Here is a 23,815-nt window from a genome sequence, read left to right as displayed (position 1 = left end):
GATTGGCTAGTTGAACTATTCAAAAATGTTTTTCAAAATAGTAAAAAAAAGGCAAAGAAGTTTAGGGATAAGGGGTTTAGTGGTGACGAAAATGGAGCCCTATATGACTGAAAACTAAAATCAAAATGTTCCCTGTTCAAATCAACACCAGGTCTCTGACCAGGCCCAAAACGGCCAGTCTGGCCGAGAAGAAGGAGAGGCCTTCGTCATCGTGCTGCTACGGAGAGGACCAACGAGGAGGAGGAGGAGACTTGGACAGGAGGAGGAGGGATGATGACGAGGTGAGGGCGGTGGAGACGAAGACCCCCGGCCCCCCGCCGCAACCTCCCACGAGGAAGGACAGCTTCAGGGCCACGCGGACTCGCCCCGATGTGGCGGAGGAACGTTGCGTTGTAGTGGCGGTGGCTCCGGTCGCGGGTGTCGTCGTTCCCAGCCTCGCCTGTTACCGCGGCAACGACCACCACGACCACCACGACGAACCCCCCTCGCACAATCTAGAGGCGGGACTTTGCAACGGCTTCCTCCCCCCCGCCGCCGCCGAGCGAAGCGAAGCGCCGCTGCAGCTCGGCGACAGAAATGGGAACTTCAAACGGGACTCTTTAGAATCTCTCTATAGCCGCCGGACGCACCACAGCAAAGCACTGAGAAATATTAGCGTCGACTGCGCCGATGGCGCCGATATTAAAGACGACGAGGGCGCTGCCACCCCTTCCTCCTCCTGCTCCTCCTTGTCGCCGGACCGCAAACACCTGGCCGTCCCGGCGCGGTCCTCCCCGGACGCCATCACCACCTCGCTCTGCCTCTCGCTCCCTCCGGACGCCATCACCACCTCGCCCTGCCCCTCGCTCCCTCCAGGTCCCTCCACGGAGGACCAGGCCACGGAACAACCGCTGCCCTCCGACGACCGCCCCGACGCCCCCAACAACCACTCCTCGCAGCGCCACGGTGGTGCCCACGAGGAGAAGCTCCTGGCCGCGCAGGTTCAGCTGCTGCACTTCAACGGGGACATTGAGGAGCCCTCGAAACCACCGCCGTCTTCTCCGTCCTCTCCTTCCACAGGCAGCAGCAGCCAGTGGTCACACTCCTCCCCACAACACCACCGGCACCACCAACGGGAGGAAGACCTTGACCTTGACGTTCACGAGGTGGTCGCCCACAACAACCACCTCCAATCCATGCAGAATCCATGGGGAGGAGGAAGCCGCTGCTCCACCCCAGGATCGGTGTTCTTGGACGGGGAAGGTGGAGAAGGTGGAGACGGCGGGAGGATGGAAGGCGCGTCGAGTGGCTCCTCCCTCTGCCCCGTCCAGCACGCCCATCCCTGGGGCCGCTCTGTGAGCGTACCGGCCGGGGACCGCGTTATCGGAGGCTCCTCTGCCCACGCCGGCGCCGACCGGGTGCTGGAGAGCGACTTTAGGCCGCTGGCCGCGGCCGCCAGCGTGGACAGCTTGCTGGAGGAGCGGATGGTAACGACGGGGGGGCGAGGAGGAGGAGGAAGGAAAGGGGAGGAGGAGGGGGAGGACGAGGAAGGGGAGTCGCCCACCAAGAAAGCGTCGAGGAGCACGCACAACCGGCGGAACCGGCGCAACCGCAGCGAGCGCTTCGCCACCAACCTCCGCAACGAGATCCAGCGGAAGAAGGCCCAGCTCCAGAAGAGCCGCAGCCCAGGAGGGATGCTCCGTGGCGGGGGAGAGACGCTCCAGGAGGAGGAGGACCACCACCCAGACCTCCGCAGGCCAGGAGGGATGCTCCGTGGCGGGGGAGAAACGCTCCAGGAGGAGGAGGACCACCACCCAGACCTCTGTGAGGAAGAGCTGGATCTGGACAAGAAGCCTCTCCGTGAAAGAAGCTACAGAAATGCATTTGTTCCGCCGGTCGGTTCCCTAGAGGCCTCAAATCTGGAAAGCTTAAACGCTCCGCTACAAATTCAACCACGAGACGAGACATCTCGCGCTCCGGTTGAGAACGTCGACGAAGGTTTCCAAACCCAAACCCTGCAGTCCAAAACCCACCACCACCAGACCCAGAACGTTGACCCGTCCAGGCCCGTCCCGTTGTCGGACGCGGCCGTGCCTAGCTTCGGCCTGGGCATCCGGGTCATAGAGGAACCGGCGCCGGCCGGCAAGGCCCGTCGCTGGCGCTGGACCCCCGAACACAAACTCCAACCGGACCACGAGCCACCAACGGGCCGCCGGTCGGCGCCGGGGGCCGGCAGCAGGAGCGAGAGGGACGTCGGGGTGGCGGGGTTGCGCCACGGGGTGGCGGGGTCTCGCCACGGGGTGGCATGTGCCTTCACCTCCTCCTCCTCCGCCCGCTCGGCCTCCACCTCTCGCATGGAGGAGACGGAGATCCTGCCGTTCGCCGAGAGGATGAAGTTCTTCGAGGAGTCGAGCAGGAGCATGTCCGCGTCCGTGTCCAACCTCTCCGCACTAACGAGCCGCAGGCAGAGGAAACACCCGCAGGCCGCCCTCCCCCCGGGGGGGGAGGAGGAGGAGGCCCGGGGAGACCCCGAGTTCGTCCAGAGCCGAGCCCAGAGGAGGTACTCCTACCAGGGGGGGCTTCATCAGGAAACGGCCCTGCTTCCTCCAGACGCCACCACGGAGGCCGTCCGCAGGCAGTCGGTCAGCACCAGCAGGGAGAGGGAGAGAGAGCGAGAGAGGGAGAGGCACGAGAGGGCGATGGAGAGGGAACGGGAGCGGGAGGAGAGGGCGAGAGAGAGGGAGAGGAAGAGAGAGAGAGAGAGGGAGGAGAGGGAGAGAGAGAAGGAGCTGGAGGCGGAGAGAGCCAGGCTCTGCAGGGAGAGAGAGAGGGAGGAGAGGGCGAGAGAGTGGGAGAGGGAGAGAGAGAGAGAGCTTCGGCTGGAGAGAGAGAGGGAGAGAGAGAGAGAGCTTCGGCTGGAGAGAGAGAGAGAGAAGGAACGTCTGGAGGAAGAGAGAGAGAAGAGAGAGCAGGAGGTGGAGAGAGAGAGGCAGAAGGAGAGGGAGGAGTTCTACAGAGCGCAGAAGGCCCACCAGGCCTTCCAGCCCGACGCCCCGCTGCCGTCCCACGCCCAGGCCTTCCAGCCTGACGCCCCGCCGCCGTCCCACGCCCAGGCCAACATCCAGGCCCCTCGCTCGGCCTTCCACCCGGTCAACGGCCCCTCCCTGCCCCGGGAGAACCAGGGAGGACACACCGCACGCAACCACACGCCTACCGAGGTAAAACGCACACGCACACACACACACGCTTGCATGCATGCACGCACGCACACACACACACTTCTGAGAATAGAATACACATGCCAGGGACATCTCCACTTAAGGGAACACACCCTAGAGACCGACCGATGCCAGACAAGCAAACAAATAAATACAAATTAAATTAAATATATTAAATGTCAAATATGCGGCCATACAAAGTCCACGGCACACACACACACACACACACACACACACACACACACACACACACACACACACACACACACACACACACACTCATGCATTTGGTTGTCATTATTGATTTCACAATATACTCACCAGGACACCTTTGTTAATAACGCAACAACCGTCCAGTCCATTATATTCTGCTCTTCATAAACCGGGTTATTTCCGGGTCATTCTTCTCCAGAAGGGTCTGGTGTTTGTCTAGTAATCCAAAGAAAACGATTCCAAGGCACTCGCTCTTCAGAAGGTTTAGAAAAGCTTTATTCAATAACCCATTCTGGGCAGGAACCCCTTTTGGGTGTTTTAAAGCATTATGTTATACTTTGGCTATTGAAAAATAGCAGATCTACAAGCTCATAGCGCGGCACCGAGTGCCGCGCTACGAACTTGTAGGTCTGCTATTTTTTGAAAAATCGTGAAAATGTGGCACGCATTTCGAATATGTATTCTTCTTTCAGAGCGAACGTTTTTTACCTCAAATCTTTTCTTCTGGGGGGGTCCCTGGAACAACATATTTTCAGATGGGGGTCATCTGAAATGTTACATACAATGTTTGGGGGTTCTTGACATAGGGGCGGCGGTGGCTCACGGGTAGAGTGGCCACTAGGGGGCGGCGGTGGCTCACGGGTAGAGTGCCTGGATGGTAACCGTAAGGTTGCCAGTTCGAACCCTGTGGGCTCCCCCAGAGTTACTGTCAAAGTGTCCTTGAGCAAGACACTGAACCCCTAATTGCTCCCGATGTGCTAGTTGGTGCCTTGCATGGTTTCCGCTGCCATCGGTGTATGAATGTGTGTGTGAATGGGTGAATGTAATGCACAATCTATGTAAAGCGCCTTGGATAAAGGCGCTATATAAATGCACCATTTACCATTTACCATTTACCATTTTACATGAACATGTTTGAGAACGACAGACATTAGAAACATGTGTTTTTCAGAAAACTGTCAGGATTTCGAAAGACATTTGTAGAATCGTCCTCAGGACTAAATGTGATAAAACAGACTACCAGCTGTGAACATGAACATGAACATGAACAAGGCCACTGGAGGCCCAGACATTGGATTGTACACACGTTTTTTTGTTTGTTTTTTTCTTCTTTGATGATGAAGACTGTTTTATGAAAGCTTTTCTTTCGTACCATTTGACATCCCTGTTCTGTTCTGGAGCTAAAACGATAAGCAGAGAATAGCAGATCACCCTGATGTGAGCTTGTAGAGTCAGGCTGCTTTCGGCGATTATTTAATATCAATCTGGTCAACTAAGTAAGTATAGGGTTTATTAAGGGCGATATTTCACTTTCAAAAAACACTTTTGGTCATTTTATCGTCTACTGCAGGGGTTCTCAACGTTTTTGGCCGGGGACCCCCGGAAATGCTTTGGCAATGTCTCGGGACCCCCGCCCCGCCTCCTCCCGACCCCCAATATAAATTGACTGCTACAATAACCTTAAACCATTTTGGGCGGGAACCCCTTTTGGTGTTTTAAGCATTGTTATAATTTAGCTATTGAAAAATATCAGATCTACAAGCTCATAGCGCGCCACCGAGTGGCGCGCTACGAGCTTGTAGGTCTGCTATTTTTGAAAAATCGTGAAAATAAAATTAATTTGGGGACCCCCTAAAATATTTTGGCGACCCCCCGAGGGGTCGCGACCCACGGGTTGAGAACCCCTGGTCTACTGAGCCTCATGCGAACACCCAAGACAGTTTTTGAGTGGTGCAACCACTCCCTTACGGAGCTATGTGTGTGGGTAGCTGGCTGGCTGGGTGGGTATGAGCACTAAAACAGCATGGTTTTTTTCACCACCTGTGCGCAACCTAACACACACGCACATATTAACTGTATATATGGTGATTTTGGGTGTGCCAGTACAGTGACAGTACAGTAGAGGGTACAGTAGAGGGACCCCCACACGGTAACTCTGTCATTTCTCAACCGTTTCGGACGCGGGGTGGCTCGCCGGAACCAGGCCAGCACCCTGGGTGCGTTCCTGTGGGTCTGGAACTCCCTCCCCCCGGGAACCCCCACACGGAGTTGCACCACTCACTTCACACGGGTGCGATTTTTTTTTTAAGTTGCTTGATTCAGTATTTAGATATTTGATATTCATTGTAGCTGCCCCGCCCCCTTCTGTCCCCCCCTTCACTTCTCCCGTAGGGTCCCGTGGTTAATTTATTATGCTTTCCCACTTTTTTGGACCAAAATGTGCCTTCCTGCCACTTCATCTTCACCGGCCACAGAACAACCATATAGTCCTCCTCTTTTCTTTCTATTTTTAATGGAGGGTCTGGTGTCGTTTAAGCCTCTGCTCTAATATATCCAGCTATGGGTCCCAGCGGTGAGGTGGTGGGTTGTGTGAACGTTCAATAAACATGCAACACTTCCAAGAGAACCTCTCCAAGGAAGATGAGTCACCTCTCAGTGTTTCTACCCTGATGATGGGAGAAGAAACTAAAGTCTGCTGAATGTTGTTAAAGAAATGTTCCATTCCAGTTGAGTCTCGGACCGTGGTCGAGGAACCAGAGGCCTCTTTTCCACCGGGTCGGGAACCGGTCCAGTTCTTTTGGGTTCTTAGTCCATGAGTCAGATCTCCAACATTGGAATTATGAATTGAGTTTGCAAAACCATACCTATATTAAATTGTTTATGGTATCAATATAAGTAAATTAAATATATGATTGATAACCCTTCCACAGTAGTAGCTTTTTCATATTTTCTGTTTTTTTTATTTATTTATTTTTATATAATGCCTAATTTGCATATTTAAATGTACAATTTCAGAACTGTAATACAATAAATCATTGTCTTTGTGTAACTAACTGTGAAAGTTTCATGGTGATAACTATGAATTTCATTTTTACCTATTCACCTATCACGTATAGGCATGGTTTTGCCCACTAAATTCATAATTGCGACGCGTTGTGAACTTGTAGATCGGATATTTTCAGCATGCAACCAAGTGTAAAATGACTTATACTGGATCTCTTGTCCACTAGTCCCTTCCTGACATTTTAGTCTACTTTTTATTTGTTGACGAAAGTGTCAATATATTTAGTCTTACTCTTATAGTTTTAGTCATCATAGCTTAGTTTTCATTTAGTTTCCATTTAGTTTTCGTCAGTGAAAAAAGGTAGTCGACGAACATTTAATTTTGGTCATACATAGTTTTAGTCGACGAAATCAACACTGCTGCTGCATGACAACTGCAGTTCTTATACACTCGCTCAGCGGTATAAAAACATAGCCTCCAGCGAACGCTTTCGGAGGCTCACGCTAAGTGGCCACTTGTCCCTTTAGAAACGAGCGGTCAAAGCGGTCGGTTAAGACACCGAACCTCCACAAACTGTTGCATGCGCTCAAATTCTAAGAACTTCTTAACATCCATCATTCCTGGCCGAGAACGCAGGCTGGCGTCGAACTTGAGATGGATCCGGGCGAGCAAACACTGGACATTTCATGTCCTCCGTAATAACAGGGTCACGTTACTTCTAGGCCGCAAGATCAACTCGAGCCTCGTGGGGGGGGGGGGGGGGGGGTGGTTGGGGGGAGAGACTAGACCCCCCCCTGCCCTCACGGATATGAACTTTTGTAGCCTTTTTTTACCCCCCTAAACGCTTAACCCATTTAGGCCTGACGTCGAAATAAAAAAAAAGTCTTCTGAAAGAATATAATGTTCTAAGATTTGTGCCGCATTTTCATGATTTTTCTAAAATAGCAGACCTACAAGCTCATAGCGCGCCACTCGGTGGCACGCTATGAGCTTGTAGATCTGCTATTTTTCAATAGCTAAAGTAGTTAAAACACCAAAAAGGGTTCCCGCCCAAAATGGGTTAATCCATTAAAAACCCTATCATTTGACGTCGAGCTATAGACCGAGCTGACATTAGTTATCTGCAAAATGGCTCTTCAAGTTAAACAGACACTTGGCTGAAACTGTCGTGCTCTTCTATTTGGTTTTGTGTAGGCTGACCACGCAGTGTCCTGTGGTGTGCGTGCGTGTGTGCGTGCGTGTGTGCGTGCGTGCGTGCGTGCGTGCGTGCACTCGCACGCCTGTGTTGTGTTAGGGGGAAGTTTGAACCTCTGTTTCCGCTCAGTCGGAATCCATTTTCAAATGAAAGTTATTTGATTCTATGCCTGTGCGATAACCCCTGTGATGAGATCTGCTCGTATATGAGCCACCGAAGGCGTCCAATAGTTTGACTATTAACAGATGTCCAGAAGAGGAGAAATAAAGGCATTGATTCAGATGCATGTACATGTGTGTGCGCACACACACACACACACACACACACACACACACAGTCACACACAGTCACTCACACGCTCGCATAGCCTACGCAAAGATACTGATTCCAATCATGTAAAACATACATTTAGTTGCACATAGACGACTCATAATTGTCATTTCATTGTGCCATTTTGCACATTGGTATGTATTGACATTGTCCTTGTGTTTGCTCGCGTGTCTTGGAAGTAGGAAGGAGACCCAATATAAAGATATATGGAAATAATTTCAAAAAGAGTGTTGTTGTTATTATCCCATTTTGGGCGGGAACCCTTTTTGGTGTTTTAAGCATTATGTTATACTTTAGCTATTGAAAAATAGCAGATCTACAAGCTCATAGCGCGGCACCGAGTGCCGCGCTACGAGCTTGTAGATCTGCTATTTTTGAAAAATCGTTAAAATGTGGCGCAAATCTTTGAATATATTCTTTCAGAGCGAACGTTTTTAACTCAAATCTTTGCTTCTGGGGGAGGGGGGTCCCTGGAACAACATGTTTTCAGATGGGGGTCCGCAGCTAAATTCAGACAAATCTGGGGGTCCTTGACATGGAAAAGGTTGAGATCCACTGACATAGAAACAGAGGGTTTTTCAAAAAAACTGTCGGGATTTAGAAGACATTTGTAGAATCGATGGTAGGTCTAAATGGGTTAATATTCATGGACTGTCGCTCAGCCTGTTCCCAACTGAACATCCCAGCTGGGTTGTTGAGAAAACCCAGGGAAATTGTTCTGAGGGAATTGTTATTGGTAAAGTGTAGCCCTGCCCGAGGGCCAGCTTCAGCCACAGTGAACACACATCAGGGTCAGTGTGGAGCCCTAAGGCCAGCTTCAGCCACAGTGAACCTCAGCAGGGTCAGTGTGGCGCCCTAAGGCCAGCTTCAGCCACAGTGAACACAGAGCAGGGTCAGTGTGGAGCCCTAAGGCCAGCTTCAGCCACAGTGAACACAGAGCAGGGTCAGTGTGGAGCCCTAAGGCCAGCTTCAGCCTCAGTGAACCTCAGCAGGGTCAGTGTGGAGCCCTAAGGCCAGCTTCAGCCTCAGTGAACACAGAGCAGGGTCAGTGTGGAGCCCTAAGGCCAGCTTCAGCCTCAGTGAACACAGAGCAGGGTCAGTGTGGAGCCCTAAGGCCAGCTTCAGCCTCAGTGAACACAGAGCAGGGTCAGTGTGGAGCCCTAAGGTCAGCTTCAGCCACAGTGAACACAGAGCAGGGTCAGTGTGGAGCCTTAAGGCCAGCTTCAGCCACAGTGAACATCAGGGTCAGTGTGGAGCCCTAAGGCCAGCTTCAGCCTCAGTGAACACAGATCAAGGTCAGTGTGGAGCCCTAAGGTCAGCTTCAGCCACAGTGAACACAGAGCAGGGTCAGTGTGGAGCCTTAAGGCCAGCTTCAGCCACAGTGAACATCAGGGTCAGTGTGGAGCCCTAAGGCCAGCTTCAGCCACAGTGAACATCAGGGTCAGTGTGGAGCCCTAAGGCCAGCTTCAGCCACAGTGAACACAGAGCAGGGTCAGTGTGGAGCCCTAAGGCCAGCTTCAGCCTCAGTGAACACAGAGCAGGGTCAGTGTGGAGCCCTAAGGCCAGCTTCAGCCTCAGTGAACACAGAGCAGGGTCAGTGTGGAGCCCTAAGGCCAGTTTCAGCCTCAGTGAACACAGAGCAGGGTCAGTGTGGAGCCCTAAGGCCAGCTTCAGCCACAGTGAACATCAGGGTCAGTGTGGAGCCCTAAGGCCAGCTTCAGCCACAGTGAACACAGAGCAGGGTCAGTGTGGAGCCCTAAGGCCAGCTTCAGCCACAGTGAACATCAGGGTCAGTGTGGAGCCCTAAGGCCAGCTTCAGCCACAGTGAACATCAGGGTCAGTGTGGAGCCCTAAGGTCAGCTTCAGCCACAGTGAACATCAGGGTCAGTGTGGAGCCCTAAGGTCAGCTTCAGCCACAGTGAACATCAGGGTCAGTGTGGAGCCCTAAGGTCAGCTTCAGCCACAGTGAACATCAGGGTCAGTGTGGAGCCCTAAGGTCAGCTTCAGCCACAGTGAACATGCAGTGTCTCAGTGAGCCTCAGTGAACTCTCTCTCTCTCTCTCTCTCTCTCTCTCTCTCTCTGTGCAGATGCTACTGTACATGTGCTCTCCAGGCAGACACACACTGTAACACACACACACACACACACACACACACACACACACACACACACACACACACACACTGTAACACACACACACACACACACACACACACACACACTGTAACACACACGTCTGTACATATCTTCTAACACATGACTGTATGAATGCCAACGTGACTGAAGTGAAGAGGCTGCACATTCATTTTCCCACGTCGTTATATTTATTACACACACACACGTAGATACACACACGTAGATACACACACACACACGTAGATACACACACACACACACGTAGATACACACACACACACACGTAGATACACACACACATGGCACGCACATCTCCCTGGGTCCTTACAGGTTGGAGTTAACCCATTGTGGGCGGTGTTTTAAGCATTGTTATACTTTAGCTTGTATCTCTGCTATTCTTCGTGAAAAATGTGGCGCAAATCTTTGAATATATATTCTTTCAGAGCCAAAGTTTTTAACTCAAATCTTTGCCTCTGGGGGGGGGGGGGGGGACATATTTTCAGATGGGGGTCGGCTGCCAATTACATATAATCTTGGGGGTCCTTGACATGAAAATGTTTGAGAACGACTGACATAGAAACGGGGATGGGGTTTTTCAGAAAACTGTCAGGATTTAGAAGACATTTGTAGAATCGTTCCCAGGTCAAAATGGGTTAAATGAGTTAACGTCTGCTCTCTGATTTGCACATGTTGGTTAGAATAGTTAAAAAGAAGCTCGTTGTGGTGAAGAGTGTCCGCCCTGAGATTGGGAGGTCGACTGGGGTTCAGTCTCTAACCATAGAGTCATACCAAAGACTATAAAGATGTTTGTAAAGGAAAGAGAGGTTGCACAGCTCGTAGTCACCATGCAACATCTCTCTCTCTCTACGCCGTCCTCAGACGAGCCCTCCATCGGCGTCTCCAGTCATCTCGGTTCTCCATACATCTGGCCAGCTCCTTTGTGCTTTCTGCAGCAGCATCTTTCTTTAGTATGTCCACGTAGGTATAGGTGTGGGACGTCCTCTCCATCGCCTCTTGTCTTGATTGTTTAAACATGACGTCATGGTGCTCGATAACAGGCTTCATAAGTCCAAAGCTTATTGATACCGGGTACTCCATAAGGTTGTTATCGGGTTTTTCCGGGTATGGGGTTTGGAGCTCCGTCTCTAGTAATGGATATGGATGGACAGATGTCAACTTATCTCCCCTCCAGGCACATCTAAATGGTCTCTCTAGTGTTGTAGTTCCATCTCCACCTTCATCTCCCCTCCAGGCACATCTAATATGGTCTCTCTAGTTCCATCTCCACCTTCATCTCCCCTACAGGCACATCTAAATGGCCTCTCTAGTGTTCTAGTTCCATCTCCACCTTCATCTCCCCTCCAGGCACATCTAATATGGTCTCTCTAGTTCCATCTCCACCTTCATCTCCCCTCCAGGCACATCTAAATGGTCTCTCTAGTTCCATCTCCACCTTCATCTCCCCTCCAGGCACATCTAATATGGTCTCTCTAGTTCCATCTCCACCTTCATCTCCCCTCCAGGCACATCTAATATGGTCTCTCTAGTTCCATCTCCACCTTCATCTCCCCTCCAGGCACATCTAAATGGTCTCTCTAGTGTTGTAGTTCCATCTCCACCTTCATCTCCCCTCCAGGCACATCTAAATGGTCTCTCTAGTGTTGTAGTTCCATCTCCACCTTCATCTCCCCTCCAGGCACATCTAATATGGTCTCTCTAGTTCCATCTCCACCTTCATCTCCCCTCCAGGCACATCTAATATGGTCTCTCTAGTTCCATCTCCACCTTCATCTCCCCTCCAGGCACATCTAATATGGTCTCTCTAGTTCCATCTCCACCTTCATCTCCCCTCCAGGCACATCTAATATGGTCTCCTAGTTCCATCTCCACCTTCATCTCCCCTCCAGGCACATCTAATATGGTCTCTCTAGTTCCATCTCCACCTTCATCTCCCCTCCAGGCACAACTAATATGGTCTCTCTAGTTCCATCTCCACCTTCATCTCCCCTACAGGCACATCTAAATGGTCTCTCTAGTTCCATCTCCACCTTCATCTCCCCTACAGGCACATCTAATATGGTCTCTCTAGTTCCATCTCCACCTTCATCTCCCCTACAGGCACATCTAAATGGTCTCTCTAGTTCCATCTCCACCTTCATCTCCCCTCCAGGCACATCTAAATGGTCTCTCTAGTGTTATTGGGAGCCGTAATGAGAGTGCAATGAGGTCGTCTTTCTGCCGTTCCCATCGTGGGAACAATTAAAGCTGCTGGATGCGTTATGCAGGCGCATCCTGTGTTTCAGCCGTAATAATGAGCCTAAATCAACAAGAAAAAAAACGCCATTAACAGAACAGATACAGTCTATGGCTCTGGTTATGAGGCTGCCTGACATTCCATTCATAGAATCACTCCTTTATGTCTTTGTTCATTTCTTTCTTTCATCCTTTCCTCCTTTCTGTTTCTCTCTCTCTCTCTCTCTCTCTCTCTCTCTCTCTCTCTCTCTCTCTCTCTCTCTCTTTCTCTCTCTCTCTCTCTCTCTCTTTCTCTCTCTCTCTCTCTACATTTCATTCTTTATTTTCTTCCTTTCATCTTCCCATCTCTCTCATCCCTTCGTCGTGGGTGAAACGGTAACCTCGGCTAAATGTGTTCCGCAGATGTACCACTCCTCCTCGTCTAACATTCTCTGTCATTCCACTCATTCTCTTTCATTTTTATGATCTTTTTTTCGTTAACATTTGCCGGTGAGCGGACGGTGTTTTAGTGCGTAGCGTGGCCTGTGTACCATGTTTTAGTGCGTAGCGTGGCCTGTGTACCATGTTTTAGTGCGTAGCGTGGCCTGTGTACCATGCGCTGAGTAGCAGTGGGTACAATAAGGTCACGGGCTGTACGATGTGTTGTTTATCTTTCATTCTAATTGGAATGGACTATTGTCCATTTATAACGGGTCGTCTCGAGGAAGCAATCTGATTGGTTGAAACGGCTTTCTAGCCATGCTTAAACCCACGATATAGGAACACCTAATCAAAACAAAGACCCTGCTCTGTTCTCCCAGAGCGCAGCAGACTGGGTGGCTAAGCTAGCGGGTTTCTTGTGGTCGTAGTGGCTACTTGTGTCATTAAAAAAAATATGATTTTCTTTTTAGCGAATATCTTAGTTTTAAGGGTAACTGTTGTATAATTGCAATTATACAACAGTTCCTGCAGTTCCTGCAGAATCGGAGGCGTGCATTAATGACTGACTGACTGACTGGCTGGCTGGCTGGCTGGCTGGCTGACTGACTGACTGACTGACTGACTGACTGACTGACTGTAAAATTATAACCCTGCAGATCGAAACGCTGACATATCCTATGTTAACATTGGCTAATGCAATACTATGTACTATATAAATCCTGTTGCTATCGAGCAAAAAATAAATCCTGGGTGTCCTTAAAATAAAGCTCCATATATAGATGGATGGATGGATGGGTGTGTTCAGTGAATGGATGCGGGCTGACCTTTCATAATGAACACCTTCCCAGCATTCCATTCCAGGGTTGAATTAACTCTGAATCTGTTTCACAGACCCTGTACTCTGCCCGGCAACAGGAAGCTGCCAAGCTCAACAGGAAGTACAGCCTGACTGAGAGGTGAGCCACTTCCTGTCCTGTGTGTACCGAAAAGGCATGCCAGATGGACGGTGCAATGCAGGCCAGCGCACGCACGCACGCACGCACGCAAATGCTGGACAAATGCAGGTGTCTGCATGATTTAATGCATGCAATACACACAGGCATTTCCTTTCTTTTGATGTTTATCTGCATCTTCTCTTTCATTTTTCTTTATTTCCATGTCTCCGACATCTCTGCTTCTGTCTACTCTCTCTCTCTCTCTCTCTCTCTCTCTCTCTCTCTCTCTCCCTCTTTCTTTGCCTTTGCCTTTCTCTCTCTCTCTCTCTCTCTCTCTCTCTCTCTTTCTCTCTCTCTCTCTCTCTCTCTCTCTCTCTCTCTCTCTCTCTCTCTGTGATTGCCGTTATAAGTACGCCCCCAGGGACCTTAGGTGGGGTTAGTCGGCCTATTATAATTGACTCTGGGGAAATCCCACCCAATCAGTGCCGGCTGTGAGTTCACTCTAACGAGTGCTAAGTGGTGCAGCAGAGCAATCATCCAATGGTCATCGTGATATGACTGCAGTGATGCTGTGGTTGCACAGCTGCTCCTATAGGTCGGAATGCGAGATGCGAGGGGGGGGGGGGGGGGGGGGGGGTGACACTTTGCTGCTCAGCCACACTTTTAGCGTGTATGGACTGACTCTGTGATCGGGTGTGTGCACAACATTTTGTGCACATCTTTCCTTCTAACTTTGCTTTGCCTCATGTTTGCATATTCTATCTGTTCTACACAGTCCACAGTCACTCACTTCATCAATATGGTCGATTGATTCAGTCACTCGCTCCTCTCTCTCTCTCTCTCTCTCTCTCTCCAAAAAATATAAATAAATCACACCTGTGTAAAGTGAGGGGCGCTCTTATACTAACCTTGAAACATACCGTAGTTACGTCACCAATAATAGTGGTCCCTTATTGGCCAAGCGTCTCCACCGACAGACATACCGACAGCCGATTTGCTCAGACACATAATGACGTAAATTCTCCATTCATTGTCAATGGCATTTAGTGTTTGTGTTAAGACAGAATCTACACTATAGCTGTGTATAGGAACGGCTAGCGCCTCCTCAAAAACAAGGCAAAGTGTAGAAAACCACTGACAAAACAGTCTTTCTCTCCATGTATGTTTTTCAGGGACTTTCCCAGGCGGAGGTCTGACCCCAGGCAACTAGAGGCTCCTGACCACCACCACCACCACCAGCAGCAGCACCAGCACCAGCACCAGCAGCCCTCCCACCACCCCCAGCAGCAGATCCCCCACCAGGGGGGCCGGTGGGGTGGTGGAGGCCCCACCAGCAGACATAACGACGATGACCCCCAGTACAGGGGGGCCCCGGCCCCCCCACCGGGCCCCCTGTCCCTGCAGCGCGGCCGGGCCATGTCCGAGAACGACCTGCGCTTCGACAGCCACCGCTGGTCGCCGGCCATCTCGCTGACCGGCAGCCAGACCCTGAGCGAGCTGGAGGAGGTGGGGGGAGGAGGGGGAGGAGGTGAGGTCGGGGAACAACCGTCGAGAAGCGTCGGAAGTGTCGCCACCGCCGATATCGCCCGGACCAGAAAGAAGACCCCGCCACCTCCGAGGCCGCCGCCCCCCAAGTGGGAGGAGTTCCAGCGGCGCAGACGTGCCTCCCACCACACGCTCTACGCCTCCTCGCCTCCTCCTCTCCTCAGCCCCTCCTCCTCGCCCGCCACCCACCGCGGCGGCGGAGCCGGCCCCCCGTCCTTCGCCCCCGCCGAGGGGCGCGGCCCCCCGTGCGTCTCCCCTCCAGAGACGACCTCCAGGCAGAGGTCTTACAGCCTTCCTCCTCAGAGGCACGAGGTGGTGCCGGAGGAGGGCTGTCGACGCTGTAGCGGCCGCGGTCTCCAGGGTCCAGCTCAGGTACATTATATATTATCTCAGGTAACATATATGTTTTGTAGAGTTCTTCCGATACCGCCCTCAATACTCGGGCCGATACTTGTACTCGGAACCGTCCCCCGATACTCTGACCAAAACATTCAGTTGACACTCGTTAGAACAACATGTTTTATTGCTAATAAGCAAAATAAAGAACATTTTGGAATTTGATATTTTTTTCTAAATGGTTTCAGGCTATTATTATTGTGGTAATTGAACATTCCAGTATCATTAAAGGGGCATTCCACTCATTTTCAACATTTTACTATGTCATTAATATACCTGTTGTGTGGAAATAATAAAACAAGTCCCCCCATTCTGTGTTTCCTAGAACTAGAGGTCTGAAAAGAATCATTAACATGGTGAAACACATCTTGATGATGTCATCAAGATGTGTTTCGCCATGTTAATGATTTTTTTCTTAATTACAGTTCTAGGAAACACAGAATGGGGGGACTTTTTATTATTTCCACACAACAGCTCTAAGGTATATTAATGACATAGTACAATGTTGAAAATTAGTGGTTTTCCCCTTTAAGTACAAGGCATGACGATGAAATTAAATTGGAGAAAAAGGGGGTAAAATAAGTGTGGTCTTGTCGGCCTGTACATACGGTAAGAGAGAGACCCTACGAGTGTGTAAATGTGTTAAGGGAGACCCTACGAGTGTGCTGTGTGTAAATGTGTTAAGGGAGACCCTACGAGTGTGCTGTGTGTAAATGTGTTAAGGGAGACCCTACGAGTGTGCTGTGTGTAAATGTGTTAAGGGAGACCCTACGAGTGTGCTGTGTGTAAATGTGTTAAGGGAGACCCTACGAGTGTGCTGTGTGTAAATGTGTTAAGGGAGACCCTACGAGTGTGCTGTGTGTAAATGTGTTAAGGGAGACCCTACGAGTGTGCTGTGTGTAAATGTGTTAAGGGAGACCCTACGAGTGTGCTGTGTGTAAATGTGTTAAGGGAGACCCTACGAGTGTGCTGTGTGTAAATGTGTTAAGGGAGACCCTACGAGTGTGCTGTGTGTAAATGTGTTAAGGGAGACCCTACGAGTGTGCTGTGTGTAAATGTGTTAAGGGAGACCCTACGAGTGTGCTGTGTGTAAATGTGTTAAGGGAGACCCTACGAGTGTGCTGTGTGTAAATGTGTTAAGGGAGACCCTACGAGTGTGCTGTGTGTAAATGTGTTAAGGGAGACCCTACGAGTGTGCTGTGTGTAAATGTGTTAAGGGAGACCCTACGAGTGTGCTGTGTGTAAATGTGTTAAGGGAGACCCTACGAGTGTGCTGTGTGTAAATGTGTTAAGGGAGACCCTACGAGTGTGCTGTGTGTAAATGTGTTAAGGGAGACCCTACGAGTGTGATGTGTGTAAATGTGTTAAGGGAGACCCTACGAGTGTGCGGTGTGTAAATGTGTTAAGGGAGACCCTACGAGTGTGCGGTGTGTAAATGTGTTAAGGGAGACCCTACGAGTGTGCTGTGTGTAAATGTGTTAAGGGAGACCCTACGAGTGTGCTGTGTGTGAATGTGTTAAGGGAGACCCTACGAGTGTGCTGTGTGTAAATGTGTTAAGGGAGACCCTACGAGTGTGCTGTGTGTAAATGTGTTAAGGGAGACCCTACGAGTGTGCTGTGTGTAAATGTGTTAAGGTAGACCCTACGAGTGTGCGGTGTGTAAATGTGTTAAGGGAGACCCTACGAGTGTGCGGTGTGTAAATGTGTTAAGGGAGACCCTACGAGTGTGCTGTGTGTAAATGTGTTAAGGGAGACCCTACGAGTGTGCTGTGTGTGAGGAACGAGCTTAAAATGTTCCCCTTTCTTTGTTTCTTGGAAGAAATAACATGATAACAAAAAACAAATTCCACCCACCTTTTTATTTGTAAAACTGTGATGTGACAATAAAGATAATTCTATGATTCTGATTCTGATGATTCAGGTGCAGGAACACCCCGTCGACGCTCAGGACCGCCCCCTCCTTCCACACGTCTCGTCCAATCACCAGCCTGCGACGGTGCAGGACCGCCCCCTCCTTCCACACGTCCCGTCCAATCACCAGGAACGCCCCCTCCTCCTTCCACACGTCCCGTCCAATCAGCAGAACCACCAGTCTGCTCAGGTTCGGGGGCAGCAGCAGCCGCACCCCTTTTCCCACTCCGGCGGATCATCCTCCAATCAGAACCAAGTTGTTCCAGAGCAGCCGCGCCCCTTTTCCCACCACGTTCCCAATCACGTCGGCAGTCAGACTCCGCCTCCTCAGGTTCAGGACCGCCCCTCGTTCGCCGTGGCCCCGCCCAGTCCCATGTTCTCACGGAGGGCGTTCCGGCCTGTGGCTCCACCCCCGAGGGGGGACAGGGGGGAGGGGCTCGTGGGGAGTGGCCACTATGAGGGACAGCAGGAGAGAGTGGACATGTTGCCCCCACTGCCCCCCCCAGTACCTCCACCACCAGCCACAGAGCACTGGGCCAACAGGTGAGACTGTGGCAGCTGGAATGTCTATTGTTTACATTTTATTTATTCTGTCAGTTATTATTACAGTATATTTTAACCCATTTTGGACTGAGGTCGATAAAAAAAAAGGCTTCTAAATCCTAACATTTTTCTGAAAAAACATTTCTATGTCAGTGGTGCTCAACCTTTTTCATGTCAAGGACCTCCAGACATTTCTGTATTTGGCCGCAGACCCCCATCTCAAAATATGTTGTTCCAGAGACCCCCCCCCCAGAAGCAAAGATTTTAGTTAAAAATGTTCGCTCTGAAAGAATATATATTCAAAGAAGCTCATAGCGCTATGAGCTTGTTCGATCTGCTATTTTTCAATAGCTAAAATATAACCAGAATGGTTTTAAAGTTGTCCATGTTTGTCTATCCAGGTCGTCTGAGATGGACTCCAACCACAACCCAGACCAGGACAAGCAGACGACGTCCATATTAAGGCCTCCGAGACAGCAGCAGAACCAGCAGAGACCCGGGGTGGCCGAATGGGAGAGAAGAACACCATCTCCCAGAATTCACAGCAACAACACGACCACCACCACCACACAACGCCACCACCACACGACAACAACAACAACAATGGAGAACGGAGTCGGCGGGGTTGTTGTCGGTGGCGGCACGACGGCCATCTCCCCAGAGTCCTACTTCGCCATGAACTACGAGCAGCAGCAGCAGTTCCTGAACAACAACAGGACGTTCCAGTCGTCGCAGAACAACCTGAACAGCGTCCAGGCGGCGGCGGAGCGGCAGAAGATCCTGGAGGAGGGCGAGGAGGAGGAGGAGCCGGAGGAGGAGCCCGGGACGGAGTCCGAGACCACCCTGAGCCCCAGCCCCGCCCACAGCCTGGAGGCGGAGCTCGACGACATCCCCATGGAGACGGACATCGATGACTTCCAGGTACGGTTGTTGATTTTGTCGACTAAAGCAGGGGTTCTCAACCTGTGGGTCGCGACCCCTCGGGGGGTCGCCAAATTATTTTGGGGGGTCCCCAAATTATAAAAAAAATATATTTATTTTTATTTTTATTTTGCAACTGAATGGCTGGAAAATGGAAATGAAGCGTTTACATAGTACACATATACATGCATAAACTTTCCTTAATGATTATATCTGGTTTCAGTATTCATTTATGATATATTTTCTCTATTATTAAGGTTATTTTTGCAGTCAATTTGTATTGGGGGGGGCAGGACGGGGCAGGGGTCGCGAGACATGGCCAAAGCATTCCCAGGGGTCACCGGCCAAAAAGGTTGAGAACTTTGCAAACCCTTGCAAACGGGGAGCGATAAAACGCGCCTATTTTCAATGAGACCTGCGTTTTTGCTCGGAGAAGTCGCGGCTGTGCGACAACGCACGCATATTTACGCTGAGCGCGGTCCTGTGAATTTGTTGCGCGTGTGCTTGTTTCGTGCACACGCCCCCCCCCGCGACTCACCAGACCTGGATACTGTTTAGCTTTTTTTTTTACGCTTGCGTTGTGGCGCCCCCTCTTGAGCAGACCTGGAGGAGACCTGTCGTTGATCCAGGCCCTCTTGAGCAGACCTGGAGGCGACCTGTCGTTGATCCAGGCCCTCTTGAGCAGACCTGGAGGAGACCTGTCGTTGATCCAGGCAACAACGCCTGCGTTCCTCGCGTCCCGTTTGCAAGGCCCTTAATACTGTGACGAAATATGTTTCGTCGACTACCTTTTTTTCACTGAGGAAAACGATATAAAAACTAAGCTACGATGACTAAATATACTCGTCAATTTCGTCAACAATTAAAAACTAGACTAAATGTTATAGGAAGGGACTAGTGGACAAGAGATCCAGTATAAGTAAAAGACAAGTCATTTTACGCTTGGTTGCATGCTGAAAATAGCAGATCTGCAAGCTTGTAGATCGGCTATTTTCAGCAAGTGTAAAAATCAGCCATTACGACGCGCCATCAAGGCTCGCCAAAACACATTTTAGTTGACTAAATCAACTGTAGATTAAGTCGACTAAAATATGTTATTTAGTCGACTGAAACTAGACTAAAACACTAAAACAATCCAGGCGAGTATTCAAGAGAGAATATGACTAAATCTAAATGTTGCTTACCAGGAGGAGGAGGGTGGGCTCGCGGGCGACGACCTCCCCATCATGGCCACGGAGCTCCAGTGTTTCGCTCTGCCGGTGACCGTCCTGGAGACGGACATCGACACGCTGCCCAGCCCCGAGGCCTCTCCGTCGGGCAGGGAGCGGGCGGAGAGCGGCTCTCCGGAGGAGGAGGAGGAGGAGGACCAGAGGAGGGCCAGGCAGAGGCTGAGCCTGGAGCAGCTCTTCCCCCAGGGCGGTGAGGGGGAGTCGGGCACGGACAGCTGGAGGAGAGACTACAGGAGCACCACGGAGGAGCACAACTCAGATAGTTTGGATAGGTAAGAGAGAAGGAGTTTGAGTCGTGAGTCGAGTGTGCGTGTGTGCGCATGTGTGCATGTGTGTGTGTGTGCGTGTACGTGTGCATCAGCCCGTACTCCAACTTTAATGTCACCTCACAAGTTTACTGGTGTAAAGCATCTGGTTAGGATGCCTCTCGAGCGTCTCCCTAGGGAGGTCCTAGATGCATGCCCCACTGGGAGGAGACCCCGGGGCATCTGGTTAGGATGCCTCTCGAGCGTCTCCCTAGGGAGGTCCTAGATGCATGCCCCACTGGGAGGAGACCCCGGGGCATCTGGTTAGGATGCCTCTCGAGCGTCTCCCTAGGGAGGTCCTAGATGCATGCCCCACTGGGAGGAGACCCCGGGGCATCTGGTTAGGATGCCTCTCGAGCGTCTCCCTAGGGAGGTCCTAGATGCATGCCCCACTGGGAGGAGACCCCGGGGCATCTGGTTAGGATGCCTCTCGAGCGTCTCCCTAGGGAGGTCCTAGATGCATGCCCCACTGGGAGGAGACCCCGGGGCATCTGGTTAGGATGCCTCTCGGGCGTCTCCCTAGGGAGGTCCTAGATGCATGCCCCACTGGGAGGAGACCCCGGGGCATCTGGTTAGGATGCCTCTCGAGCGTCTCCCTAGGGAGGTCCTAGATGCATGCCCCACTGGGAGGAGACCCCGGGGCATCTGGTTAGGATGCCTCTCGAGCGTCTCCCTAGGGAGGTCCTCGAGGCATGCCCCACTGGGAGGAGACCCCCGGGGGCAGACCAAGGATCACGTCCCACTGGGAGGAGACCCCAGGATCAGTTGGAGGAATCACATCAACTCACTGGCCTTGGAACGCCTCGGGATCGCCCCAGGAGGAAGTCACTAATGTTGCTCTGGAGGAGAGGGAAGTCTGGAGCTCTCTGGTGGAGCTGTTGCCCCCGCGACCCGACTACGGATAAGCGGTTGAAGATGGATGAATGGATGCATGAAAGTCAAATATGCATAACGTGCAGATGAGGCAGAATATCCCTCTTGTGCCAATGGACAACATTTGGCAGCAGATATAAATGGTAGCAATTAGCAGGTATGTGCGCGTGTGTGCGCACTTATGTGCGCGTGTGTGTGTATGTGTGCGTGCGTGCGTGCATGCACACACACGCATATGTGTGTCTACGTGTGTGCACGCAGGAATTACACAGACCATTTGATTTGTACAGGAGCTAATTGTTCCTGCCACTAAGCTCATTCCGTCCCTCTCTCTCCCACAGCATTCCTCACCCCACGCTCCATTGTTAAGTCAAGCTCTCACTTCCCGCTCTCTGACATCACCAGACACGGGTCTATATTTCATTAAATAGCTTTTTGTGTGTTTTGGTTTAATGTGCGCTTTAATCTACTTAGTCATATTATAACTGCCTGTAAGTCAATCTCTTCCTTCCTTCCCTTCTCTCTCTCCTACTTACAGTACAGTACCAGCCACGGGAATATATTTCATAAACTAGCTTTTTGTGTGTTTTTGTTCAATGTGTGCTTTAAGCCAGGGGTTCTCAACCCGTGGGTCGCGACCCCTCGGGGGGTCGCCAAATTATTTTAGGGGGTCCCCAAATTATTTTCAAAAAAAAAAAAAAAAAAAAGGATTAATTTTATTTATTTTTTCACGATTTTTCAAAAATAGCAGACCTACAAGCTCGTAGCGCGCCACTCGGTGGCGCGCTATGAGCTTGTAGATCTGCTATTTTTCAATAGCTAAATTATAACAATGCTTAAAACACCAAAAGGGGTTCCCGCCCAAAATGGTTTAAGGTTATTGTAGCAGTCAATTTATATTGGGGGTCGGGAGGGGGCGGGGCGGGGGTCCCGAGACATTGCCAAAGCATTTCCGGGGGTCCCCGGCCAAAAACGTTGAGAACCCCTGCTTTAAGCCACTTCGTCATGTTGGACATATTATAACTGCCAGCTAGTTTTACACAATCGCAGGAAAGTATATATATATTATTTAAGTCCGTTATGAATATGCGTTCTTATAAAGAAACAGGTAACAACTTACTTTACACTTACAGTCTCTGATGTGGTAAACTAAACTCCACCCATCCGGGAACCACTTTTGGTGTTTTAAGCATTATGTTATGCTTTAGCTATTGAAAAATAGCAGATCTACAAGCTCATAGCGCGGCACTATGAGCTTGTAGGTCTGCTATTTTTGAAGAATCGTGAAAATGTGGCGCAAATCTTTGAATATATATTCTTTCAGAGCGAACGCTTTTAACTCAAATGTTTGCTTCTGGTGAGGGCCCTGGAACTACATATTTTGAGATGGGGGGGGGTCTGCGGCCGAATACAGATAATTCTGGGGGTCCTTGACATGAGATATTGAGCACCACTGACATAGAAACATGGGTTTTTCAGAAAACGGTCAGGATTTAGAAGACATTTTCTTAAATTCAGACGTCGGGCCTAAATGGGTTAATGGGGCATAAATGCAACGGGTTGCGCACGCTTATCCGACACTCCATCGGGCCGACGAGCGGAAACAACGACCGGATTGAGGTTGGCGAACATGCACTGCTCCGTGCTTGCTGTTATTGCGAACGCAGTGAGCATTTACTATGATACCCAGCAGATCATGTCTGTGTGTCTGTGTGTCACGCTGTAACACCACCCGCCCGCCACCAGAGGGCGCAGCTGTATCACACAAAAACACACACATGCACACACACACACACACACACACACACACACACACACACACACACACAAACAACTTAACTTAACTTAAAAAGAAAAACTTAAAAAGAAAAACTTTAAAAAAAACTTAACTTAAAAACTTAACTTAAAAAAAAACTTAAAAAAACTTAACTTACAAAAAAAACTTAAAAAAACTTAACTTACAAAAAAATCTTAAAAAAACTTAACTTAAGAAAAAACTTAACTTAAAAAAAATCTTTAAAAAAAAACACACACACACAAACAACTTAACTTAAAAAAAACTTAACTTGAAAAAACTTAACTTAAAAAAAAACCCTTAAAAAAGTATAATTTATTCTAATTTTGTTAGTAGTTATTGCAATTTACGAGCTGCGTTCGCTTCCCGCGTTCGCGCGTCTTACTTGTGGTTAGCTTAGGGTTTGAGGTATAGGTTGTCGTTCTATGACAGTCGGACCAATAGGTTGTCGTTCTATGACAGTCGGACCAATAGGTTGTCGTTCTATGACAGTCGGACCAATAGGTTGTCGTTCTATGACAGTCGGACCAATAGGTTGTCGTTCTATGACAGTCGGACCAATAGGTTGTCGTTCTATGACAGTCGGACCAATAGGTTGTCGTTCTATGACAGTCGGACCAATAGGTTGTCGTTCTATGACAGTCGGACCAATAGGTTGTGGTTCTATGACAGTCGGACCAATAGGTTGTCGTTCTATGACAGTCGGACCAATAGGTTGTCGTTCTATGACAGTCGGACCAATAGGTTGTGGTTCTATGACAGTCGGACCAATAGGTTGTCGTTCTATGACAGTCGGACCAATAGGTTGTCGTTCTATGACAGTCGGACCAAT

At 50.1% G+C, this 23,815-nt stretch overlaps 1 protein-coding gene across 1 annotated transcript in view; it reads left to right on the top strand.

The window, feature by feature from the left end:
- Window positions 1-20,286, top strand: part of shroom4 (shroom family member 4) — a gene marked incomplete at its 3' end in the record, with an annotated part of 144,195 nt that extends 123,909 nt beyond the window's left edge. The window contains exons 5-11 of the mRNA XM_079490631.1: window positions 152-2,708; window positions 2,760-3,197; window positions 13,422-13,486; window positions 14,638-15,382; window positions 17,328-17,860; window positions 18,262-18,781; window positions 19,969-20,286. Coding sequence (XP_079346757.1) covers window positions 152-2,708; window positions 2,760-3,197; window positions 13,422-13,486; window positions 14,638-15,382; window positions 17,328-17,860; window positions 18,262-18,781; window positions 19,969-20,286 — 5,176 coding nt within the window. The remainder of the gene's footprint in view (window positions 1-151; window positions 2,709-2,759; window positions 3,198-13,421; window positions 13,487-14,637; window positions 15,383-17,327; window positions 17,861-18,261; window positions 18,782-19,968) is intronic.
- Window positions 20,287-23,815: the final 3,529 nt, after the last annotated feature.

The sequence above is a fragment of the Electrona antarctica genome (assembly GCF_951216825.1).
Source record: "Electrona antarctica genome assembly, chromosome: 21".
NCBI lineage: Eukaryota > Metazoa > Chordata > Actinopteri > Myctophiformes > Myctophidae > Electrona > Electrona antarctica.
Note: the sequence above shows the minus strand (reverse complement) of the source record. Positions and strands in the feature narration are given on the sequence as shown.